Source organism: Megalops cyprinoides, chromosome 9 (assembly GCF_013368585.1).
Source record: "Megalops cyprinoides isolate fMegCyp1 chromosome 9, fMegCyp1.pri, whole genome shotgun sequence".
In the NCBI taxonomy this organism is placed as follows: domain Eukaryota; kingdom Metazoa; phylum Chordata; class Actinopteri; order Elopiformes; family Megalopidae; genus Megalops; species Megalops cyprinoides.
In genome coordinates, this window is record NC_050591.1 from 22263455 (window position 1) to 22274756 (window position 11302).

At 46.3% G+C, this 11302-nt stretch overlaps 1 protein-coding gene across 1 annotated transcript; it reads left to right on the forward strand.

Annotated features, from left to right (window-relative positions):
• The first annotated feature begins 811 nt into the window (after positions 1-811).
• On the forward strand, positions 812-10687 carry rnpepl1 (arginyl aminopeptidase like 1). Its single transcript, XM_036536578.1, has 11 exons — positions 812-2014; positions 2639-2779; positions 4414-4565; positions 5512-5628; positions 5760-5995; positions 6336-6449; positions 6695-6807; positions 7377-7485; positions 8034-8258; positions 8402-8544; positions 8981-10687. The coding sequence occupies exons 1-11, from the start codon at positions 1553-1555 to the stop codon at positions 9242-9244; spliced, it is 2076 nt and encodes a 691-aa protein (XP_036392471.1). The 5' UTR covers positions 812-1552; the 3' UTR covers positions 9245-10687.
• Positions 10688-11302: the final 615 nt, after the last annotated feature.

An 11302-nucleotide genomic window follows, 5' to 3' on the forward strand; every position in this document is an offset into this window, starting at 1 on the left:
GTGTGTTTGTGATTCAGATTTGGCAGTTGGGAGAGATGGTACAGGTGAGAAAGTATGAAAGAATAACACACAGTCCTCCATCTTCTTCAAGTGATCCACCGATGTCACACACAGAACTCTACTCCATTTTATAGCTTTTCAGCACAGCACAATGGTTACTCAAAGCACTGGAGTGAAGGCCTTTCCTTTTTATTTTTAGTTCAACAAACACCTGGTGCACTGAACTCTTATTAGTATAGATCTTGCATGTGACATGTGTGAGCCAGCCACAGGAACGCATTTAACTTTGAATTTAAAACAAAAATTCCCGTGCACGGTGACTTGCGGACTCGTGATCACACAGCACCACATCCCGTGCACTGGCCGGCTGTCTTGTGATAGCCACTTTGCTGTCAATCACTGACCTAAAAACGAAGAAGTGGGAATCGGAGAATTGCGGTTCAAAATGCGCATGCAGCACGGGAATGGATAAACGGAGACATCTAGTGGCTGGAAGAATCACTGCACTTGTGACAGCCAACTAGACACAGCTGCAGCTCAGCATCGTACCCACAGCTCCCCGGCACGGAGTACACTCCTCCCCCTACGCAAACGCCCCGCACACTCTGCCAGCCAAGGACACCAGTATCTCCTGGGCGACGAGGAAACAACTGCGAATAAAGGTCACATATTGTATAACACACTCTCCGAGGACGGCGCTTACCGGGCACGCAAAGGGATACTGGTCAGGATATAAAGTATCACATTTACACGTTGGGATACTTTCCCCCTTCCTCCATTCGTAGTGTCAAACTTCTCGGTGCAACAAATTTGAAACGTAACGCTGCTTAGTGTAACGTTATTTACCCAGGGGATGGGTTTCATGCAGATTAATGGAGCTTTTTACTTACAGATCTTAGTTTGAGGTTTTTTTGCAACAGGTCAATCGCTGAATTTAAATCGTTGATGTACAATAAATTCAGTGGCTGCCGGACAGAGACCAGCCTCCCCTGGGTCGCCTCTGTAGCGCCCCCCTACAGCCCGAAAACTTTCCTCTCTCGAAGTGATTTCCTCCCCTGTTTTTACTTCCTGTTTTCAACGGGAGTCACTTAGCTCAGCTCCTTTCATTTCAACTTTTGCTCCTCTTCGCCGTTCTCTGCTTTTTCTTTTTTTATTAATCCTCATCTGCTTTCGCTTCTTTTTTTCCCATCAAGTTGCTCGAGCGCAGTCTCTCCGTCTCTTCTCTCGATTTTTTTTGCGGATTGAAGAAAATGTTGGACTCAGTTTTAACTTCGGCCCAGATGGATTTTACGTAGATACTATTTTGTTTTGTTTTTAAAATATTCTTCACATTCTTTGTGACAAGTAGTAAGATCTATATTTTCCTCTACTCTCTGCTTGGCTAATTGTCCACATTCGATCCCCCACAGCAACATAGTACAAAACTACAGCGAGCTAGGAAGCTACCTCTCCTTTGCCGACTCTCAGTTTGCACAGTTTTTCAGTTTGTAAATACGTTTCATTACCGGTGTTACTTTTCACTTTTTTAATTTATTTCTTTCTGAAAGTTGTAATGGCTGACTTCCAGCGTCCGACGCTGTGCTGCTGCCGGAAGGTGCTGACGGTGCCCAGCAAGTCGTGCGAGGGCGGCCGGGGAATGGGACACTGTCACCGGGTCGACATAGCCTCAGCGTCCAACTTCCACAGCTTTAAGCTCCGTCATTTCCACCTCGACCTCCGCCTCAATTTCGCTCTAAAGGAAATGACGGGTTGGCAGGTTCTAGAACTGGTGCCGGTCCAGCCAGGGGTGCAGACTCTGGTTCTGGACACGCACCCGTCCCTGCTAATCCATTCCATAGACTGCAAGGTGCCCGGAACTGCCGGCGCCGCGGACACTTCTCTTTCGCTCACCTACCGGGTGGACCCTTTCACCGATTACGGCTCCTCGCTTAACATCAGCCTCCCGGCCGCCGTGATCCGACCGCACCGGGCTTTCCAGATCACCATCCGCTACACAACAACAGACGGCCCTGCGGTAAGGTCACATCGGTGACAGCTGCAGTAGCTGACAGAATGACAATAATACCGGCTAATAATAACTGTTAAGATATGTCGCTGTTAATAGTGAGCGCCGGCATTATCGTGCCTCTCTGGTTTCTATACAGTTAGCCTATCAAACCGGTGTCTTAAAATAAGTCCACAACATTGCTGTTATCGATCACAACATAAATCCTCCCAACCGGTTACTATGCAGAGACAGCAGGCCCACCGGGAGTTGGGGAGGCAAAAGTATTGTCTTTCAGTTGCTTTACCCCGTATACAGCATACTATAATAGGAACCAAGATGACAATGCCTGCCTTGGATAATTAAAACCAGGGGTTCGACTGAGCTCTGTGTCTTCTATGTCTGCCTGCTTACTCAAGAGACATTTATTCATTACATTATTTTAGACATTGTTTCTGTCTTACTTATGTAGCCTATTAATATTATTGATTAGTGTGCCCTCTTCAGCAATGCATCATCTGTGTATAATTCAGCAATCATGTGCATGAACGGACCCTTCCTGTCTGCAGCGAGCGAACACACCCTTCACTTAGTCGCTGTGCTTAATTTCCATATATTCGTTTTTCTTCCTGTCCTCCCTGCCCCCCCCCACAGATATGGTGGCTGGATGCGGAGCTGACGTGTGGACAGACGAGGCCGCTGGTCTTCACTCAGGGACACTCTGTGTGCAACCGCTCCTTCTTCCCCTGCTTCGACACGCCGGCCGTCAAGAGCACCTATTCCGCCACTGTCCGTGTGAGTTGGCCACGTCTGCCCCCACAACCCACTCTCTGTCGGTGTTCCATTCTTCATCTTGATCTCATGTTCTGTTTTACTACGCTGTCTTATACTGTACCCCTTGAGCAATTAGTCAATACTCCAGTCTTCTCTCTCCATTTTAATCTCATGCACTCAAATTTCAAATTGCCTGTTCTAGCCTTAATCTCAATTTGTGTCTTAATTTTACAATATCCACTTTAGTCTCCCACTTAATCCTATGATCACCATTTTCATCTTTCTCTATTTTAACATAACGTTTCCTGTCTTAATCAGACATCCTGTGTCTTAGTCTGATGCCTTGAGCATTAATATGGAATCCACTGTTTTAATCTCGGCTTTAATCAAATTCCCATCATCTCACACATGACACATTTTTTTATACTTTAAGCTTTTAACATCTCCCATCCAAAGTTAGATAAGGTGAGATTCTTGTCATTGTGTGTGTATACCATGTTGCCATGGGTTAACCCATGGGAATGGAGGGTTTCCAACCCCAGTAGGGTAGAAGATTTTATCCAACCTTCCAGTGGGAACCTCAGCAGGAAATGTTGTTGTACTGGGGAATAAATGCAGTGTTGCACTGAAGAACTAATTTCCTGGATGTTGCTCTACCTCCATGTCTCTCTGTCGAGCTTATGTCCTTAAATTATGTTAAATGGATAAATCGGCTTTTCAGTCCCCAAAAGGCTTTATCTTTGAAATTAATACGCCCACTGCATTCAGTGCCCTTGTCTTATTCCTTCATGTCCCCTTGTGTTCATGTACCAGAAAGATTTCTCTTTAATTTGTTGTGTTTCTCAGTATTTTGTGTTCAACTACAAAAGCAAATTTGCTTGAGAATGGGACTGGGCTCATTGTTTTCCAATAGGAATATTGGGTTTTTCCTTTCACGTTTAAACAACTTTTTCAAAGCTGTCCCCCCTCTGGTGCATCCCAGCAACAATTTACAATCTTCCTCCCTCCCCTTGTGATTGCCAGTTGTACATATTAGAGTCTCACCATGGTAACCCCTTCACGTGTGCAGGAACGCAGGGTACAGCACATGCAATCCTTCGGTACACATTCACCAACACAACTACTTTTCGCACTGCATGTTCCACAATGCACTACATTGATGTGAGTGCTAATTGGAAGGTAGGCACTACTCCATTGCCTGAGGAGTTGCAGTGTGCTGAGAGTGGTGTGATAAGGCAACCCTGGCTGACTTACACCTACCTACACCTGGCAGAACCAAGTCGATTTGTTCCATTGCTGGTTTTGAACCCGGGCTTTGTCTGTGCTTAGGACAGGAGCCTTTGCTGTCTGATCCACTTGGTAGCGAGGCTTTTCCTTTCTTGTTGGAGGATGTAGTTCACTCTCAACAGTGGTGGAGCTTTGCAAATGTGACTATGTGGTGCTACTCCAAAACCAAAAGGAACAGTTCTGCATGTTCCTGACTGTAGCTTTTTGTATCTGTGTATGTACGTAATGTGTGTGTGCGCTTGTGGTATGTGTGTGTTTGCGTATTGTGTTTGTTTATGTGTGTGGTGATCGTGTATTTGTTTTTGGTGTCTTTTGGCATGTGATTCAGTGTCTGCATGTGTGTGCCTAACCTCTGATTCCCCTTGCAGGTTCCAGAGGGGGTAACAGTGTTAATGAGCGCCTCACGCAGTGCGTACTCGAAACGGGACAGGGTCTTCCAGTTCTCCATGGAGTTCCCCGTCCCAGCCTACCTGGTGGCGCTGGTGGCAGGAGACCTGCAGCCCGCAGATATTGGCCCCAGGTGAGCCCTGGGTGGGTGAGATGGGGTTGTGGGAGAGCAGAGGAGAAAGGAAGAGAAACTGATAGTTCTGTGCAGCATGGCTGTAATATGAAGAGTGGCAGTGATGGAGATTAGGTGTAAGACATGAAGGGATGTAAGGAAAATGGTGGAGAGAGGTAGGAAAGTGGGTGACCACAGCCTGGAAAAGAGGTCCTCAGAAGAAAGACTGAATTGGCTGAAAAATACAACGCTGCTGGAATGCTATCAAGGAGAGCTCTTGCAGGGCAAATGGGGTAACTGTACCTATTTTCTATTGCAAAGCTGGAACCTGGCCAACACAAGCTGGAGCCAAAGCTGGCTAACTTGGCTCAGCATGATTGTTTCTCCATTGCATTACCCACAACCACAGCTGTAGCACATGACATTGCAATGAATTCTGGCCCTTGCCCACTTTGAGATGACTGCCTAGACTTAATGGGCTGTGCAAGGCTGAAATCCCCCCCCCCCCCCCCCCCCCCCAAAAAAAAGCCCTACAATTCATTTGCTCCTGTCTGTGGTTAATAGCTGTGCGTGCTGGTGGCAGTGTGCTTCTCCCCCTCCTCCATGTTAATCTCATCGGTTTTTTTTATGCTCCAGTGCTTACATAGCCCACCTACTCTGCCTTTAACTCACTTGTAAATGGGCCAGTAACTGTAGTGCTCGTTGGCTAAATTGACATGGGTCAGAGCGAAAATAATGCTAACCACTAAACCACCCAGACCCTTAAATAAGACAGCCTGCTTCCAGCTCTACATTGGGAAAGTGGTATATGGTAAGGAAGTTAGCCAAGTGGGTCATGGAATGAGCAGATAAAGTAATTATTTACCATCTACAGACTACAGTGAGCAAAAGGCAAGATGCATTGTTCACTTAACACAGGAAAGGCTGAATATATATCTTCTCTTGCTTTTTTTCTGGTACCTGTCAGGAGTCGGGTGTGGGCGGAGCCCTGTGTGCTCACCTGTGCTGTCAGCAAGCTAGGTGGCAGTGTGGAGCGCTGGCTGGGCGTAGCAGAGGGGCTGTTTGGACCCTATGTGTGGGGCAGGTCAGTCCTTGCACACCATCACTTTCTTTGTTGTAAACAGCACTATTTCCTATCCTGTTTCTCAGAGAGATAAACCACTGAACTATGTTATTTTTTGTCCCTTTCCCCTCCCTGTCTTTGTATCTTGCCAGGTATGATATTGTTTTCTTGCCACCCTCCTTCCCCATTGTTGCCATGGAGAACCCTTGCTTGACTTTCATCATCTCATCCATCCTGGAGAGCCGTGAGTTTCTGCTGATCGATGTCATCCACGAGATCGCCCACGGCTGGTTTGGGAACGCTGTCACCAATGCCACCTGGGAGGAGATGTGGCTGAGTGAAGGACTGGCCACCTACGCACAGAGGCGAATCACCACAGAGGCCTACGGTACACACGCATGTTCACACACGCAAACACATAGAGATGTATCCGTTTACAGGTCACCAAAACACAAACCCACACACACCTATGCACAGAGATCCATCTCTACAGAACCTACATACACACAATCAGGCACCCATACACTGATGTAGAGATGCATGTCTGTAGAGGCCTGTGATACAGACACACACAGACTACTGTGCACAAAGGTTCATGTACACATTACAAATATGGCACACACACTCATGTGCTGTGTCAGTCAGAAAACAGCACACACTTGAGCATAGAGTGTACACACTGAAACAGCCTTTCACCTGTTTTCCTCGCTCTCTCTCCTCCACCACAGGAGAGGCCTTCACCTGCCTGGAGACGGTGTTTCGCCTGGATGCTCTGCACAGACAGATGCGGCTACTGGGAGACAACAATCCCGTCAGCAAGTTGCAGGTCAAGTTCGAGCCAGGTAGATCTGACACACCGCCGAGAGAGATACACACCTGACACGGGCACCTGTAGGCAAAAAACGAGAACGTGAGACATGTCTAAAATGTAACATCAGGCCCTCAAAATATATCTCGTACACTCCTGTTGAATGTCTTTCTGTTACTCACAAAACAAGCAGGGCAGCTGAACCCGGCTGAGATGGTGCAACACAGTCAGAACTTCGCCCTGGCAGAAATGTTTGTCTCTATGTGTGTCTCTCCTAAGGTGTGAACCCCAGCAGCCTGATGAACCTCTTCACCTATGAGAAGGGCTTCTGCTTTGTGTCCTACCTGTCCCAGCTGTGTGGAGACATAAAACGTTTTGACAGCTTCCTCAGGGTGAGAGATGCACTGACGTTCTCCAGAGATACTCAGTTTTTGGTGTTTTAAACTCATCTGGCACCCATGTGAGTAATACAACAGCAAAACATATAGCCTTTGGTTGGCTTTTAAACAAGATAGCCAAAATGGAACAAGTTCTTCATTGTAATTCTAGCTAGCCTGAAAAATGTATTACTGTAGATAGTTAAAGGGAACATGTATGTTGGTCAGGAAGACAGTTTCAACAAAAGGGAAAGTGACAAGCTAGACCCAAGTGCTGTTAGCACCAGTTTTTGTATGATAGCTAAGTTGGACCTACCATAATTATTAATAATAACATTATGTTAATATAATAACCATTTGCTCTGCCTGACATTGAGAACCATATTTTGGTCAGCAGATTGGCTCAGAATACAAGTTTTACTTTAGCTCTGTTTTATTTTGTTTATTTTAACCTGTCTCTATCTCACACACCCTCACACAAACATGCTCAGCCTCTTGCACATAAATATTTCTCCTGGAATATCTGAGAGGAAAAAATTAAGTGAATTTCTTTTTTTCATGGTACATCTCCTCCTCTTCCTTAGGCATACATCGAGCAGTTTAAGTTCAGCAGTGTTGTGGCTCAGGACCTGCTGGAGTTTTTCCTTGGCTTCTTCCCTGAGTTGAAAGAGAGCTGTGTGTCCCAAAAAGAGGGTGAGTGTGTGAGAGAGTGATAGATGGAGGGAGAGTGAGAGATGAGAGTATACCAGAAGGTGAGAAGGTTGAGAATGAGAGAGAAGGAGAAGAGAGTTTGTGTGTGCATGTCAGAGAGAGAGTTATAGAGAGGAGTGGAGTGTATTTGTTAGAGAGAGAGGGAGAAAGAATTAGAGTGTGAGCATGAAGCCATGTAACAAAAACCGTAAGCTGAATGACACCACTCAAATACTTTTATTACGGTCACACAAAAAAAAAGATTTATCATTCAACAGGACGTTTTCAAGGATTTTGTCTCCCTTTTGTAAATTGTGACTTCTGCTCTTACGGTTGATCACAATAGAGACACTGAGCATCTGACTTTTTTGAGAGTCAGCTGAAAGAGGAATGTAAAAAAGTGGAGCAAAGGGTGAAGGATGGGAGGCAGAACTAAAAGGCACCTGACAGCCTGTGACCATAAAGAGGTGGATAGAAACAGGGCAGCAGCAGATAAATAAACAGGCAGATGAATGGAGATGGGAAATTCCTCCCCCTTCCCACCCAAACAGGACTTGAATTTGAGCGCTGGCTGAACGGGTGTGGCCCCCCTCTGTGTGAGCCGGACCTCTCTGCTGGGGGAGCTCTGACAGGCCCGGTCCAACGACTGTGTGAGCTGTGGGGATGCGATACCCCCGATTCCCAGGCCATCGCGACCTTCGACCTCACCTCCTGGAGCACCTTCCAGACTGTGCTGTTTCTGGATCGATTGCTGGACCGATCTCCTCTGCCCCATGGTATGCACTACTCAGCCCCCAACCACACCCCTCTCACTCTGCCCCTTTCCTGATGTGCCCTGCCAAGACAACAAACTGAGCTGTGATTTGTTGTTGTATGCTTTAAATCTGGTCAGTGATTGGCTCTCCTGTGTGTCACACAGAGGTGATGACCCGCCTGTCGTGCTGCTACTCTGCACTCTTGGACGGCATGAATGCGGAGGTGCAAATCCGTTGGCTGCAAATTGTGGTGCGGAACAGCTTCTATCCTGACCTGCCCCGCGTTCGCAACTTCCTGCACAAACATGTAAGTGAGGGATAAGACGGGGCCAGGGGTTGAGCTTAGGACAGTGGGCAGAACATAGGAAAGAAAGTGGAATGTAAAATGGGAGTTGGGAGTTAGGGGGATCTGTACCAAGGGATAGAGTAATTTGTAAAGGTAGAAATACAGTGGAGAAGAATAAAATCTTGATTTCAAGTGTTTGAAAACTGTGGAAAATTTGCACTGTACTGAAACTCAACAGCTTTCCCACTTGGGTTTAAGCACCCTTCTGCATTCAAGGCAGTACCAGAGATACGTGTTCAATGAAACACTGGTTTGTAAATTTGTTAATAAACATACAACATACTGCACAGTAATGTGACAACAGGTTGTTACAATTAAGATTTTCTAACTGACTTTCTGTTTCTCTCTGTCTCTTACCCTTTTCCTACCCCCTCCTGCCTTCTCTGCCCCTCTCCAGACATCTCGTATGTACACAGTTCCACTCTATGAGGATCTGTGTTCAGGGGTGCTGAAGTATTTTGCAGTGGAGGTGTTCTATCAGACCCAGAGCCGTTTACATCCCAACCTCCGTCGAACCCTCCAGCAGATCCTATACCAGACTAGCGCTGTCCCCACAGGGACTGCCTCCCCCCTGTTGCCCCCACCTGCCACAGCACCTGCCCCCACTGACCCCCCCACACCTGGAACCATTGCCCTACGAGATGTCAATGTGTCTGCCTGAAACACCCAGATCGACGGATGGACAGATGGACAAGTGGATACAATGCAGGAGATTGCCAGTGAGATGGACTGGACCTGGAGTAGCAGAAGAACTGGACTGGACATAGCTGCAGTGTCTGTCAGGTCTGAAGGAGGCCAGGAGAGAGAGAGAGCGAGAGGACCACAACAAGCACTCACACAGGCACAGAAGTACACACAGACATGCAAGTACAGTCACACACAGGCAGAAGTTTTATTTAATGTGTTGTTCTTTCACGTCTGACTTTTGTAAGCTAACTTTTGAAGCTGCTCTAGCACCGTCTGTCTGTCTCTGTCTGACTGTATGTGCGTGTGTGTTTGTGTCAGTCAGAAGAATGCCCAGACCTAAACCTTGAACAAGAGCTATATGTGGGTCTGGGCATATGTGTTATGTGTATGTGACTCTGGAACAGTCCACGCCTAGCTAATGTTATTGGGTAACCTAACTAGATTAGGTTATTTGTTGTCTGCTCTGACTTGATACCATTAGCACAACTGACTATGCTCCAACACATAGTCCTGTCAACTGCCTAGACCAGGTTCAGAACCAGCTGCTGGAGATTCTCTCACAGTGAGTCAGAGGCTTAAGGTACTTCTGCTCAGAAAATAGTATGACAGAAGAGATATGTATGAATAATTTCATAAAGAAGCCAGAACTGTACCATTTATGTTAAACACTACATTATCAATGAGATAAAGTATGTTCACTTGGAGTTCAGAATGGACACACCTTTAGGAATGATGCTGGAAAAACCTCACCTGGCCTTTCCCTGTCCTTACCAACCTCCCTAACCTCCCTCCTGTATACCTGGTGCTAACTCCTCCCACCATGCAATCTCAGGTATGCCTCTCAAGAGGGAGGGGGTGGAGCCACATAGGTGCCTTTTGAAACCCTGGACTCTGTGTGGTATCGGTACTTTGTGCCCTTAGCAAGTGATCCTGGTACAGGATCAAATTTTTACACTAAATGGTCGGGATTGGGATTGGGGATGGGCAAGATGATCTTAGATCTCTTGTCAAGTGCAGAAAGTACCTAGTTCTCACAGCCTTATATGGCAGCAGCCACACCTTGCAGTACACACATCTGGATGGACTCCTCCTATATGCTGACTGTCTCCTCCCATGTGTCAGATTCTTTTGTGAATGGCTGATGCAAAGGTTTTTTTTAGGGGAAGTTAATCAGTGGGGTAAAATTTAGAGAACAATGAAGTAATTATGTTAATTGAGTGCATTTTCCCTTCACTATTATGATGATTTCCCTTTTGTTAATGGACCATATACCCCAGGATTATGATCGCAAGGTCAGTGGCAGTATGTCTGTGCTGTAATAGCTTCATTAGGATTGTATAGGGTGGGGCTTGAGAGGGGAGGAGAACAGCGCAAAGTACATCTGTCCAGGAGCCTTACTGATTTGCACAAATTGAAACACCGCTGTATTTTCATTGTTTTACGTGTATTAAAGGTGTATCCTGTTTTTGAAAATATATATGGCTGTTGATTTGATTTTTTTTTTCCAACGCTGTTTCTGCTGCAATGCAGATAAGCCCCCCACTAGCGATTCCCGTCAGAAGTCTCCCTGTTGCCATTTCTCTGGCTGCCCTTTCCAAGTTCTTCCCTCTTCTTTTCTTCTTTGTTCTCTCGCCTACATTTATCAGGGGGCTTAAATCTGAGAGCCATTTTCTCAACAAAAAAAAAAAAAAAATGCGCCAGACCCAACCCCACCTTCCAGCGCTTCATGTCATGGTGTGATGTTGCTCGTAGTCGTGTGGACTCCGGCTTTAAAAACGGTCAAACAGATGCGCAGAAACCTGTGCGGGAAGTACATCTGACGGACCACGCATTTGGCTGATGCTTAGCCTACTTTATCTCTCAGAGCACCCAGACCACAAAGCGACGTGCTCAGCATGCATTCGAACTTCAAAAGTGTTATTCAAAGCGTGGAATTGTATAATAAATATTCATCTGCTTCAGTTGTATGGGCACGTGGTCTGCCTAGAAATGTTATCTTTGCACTTGTTGATGTGCAAAGATAACAATTTAT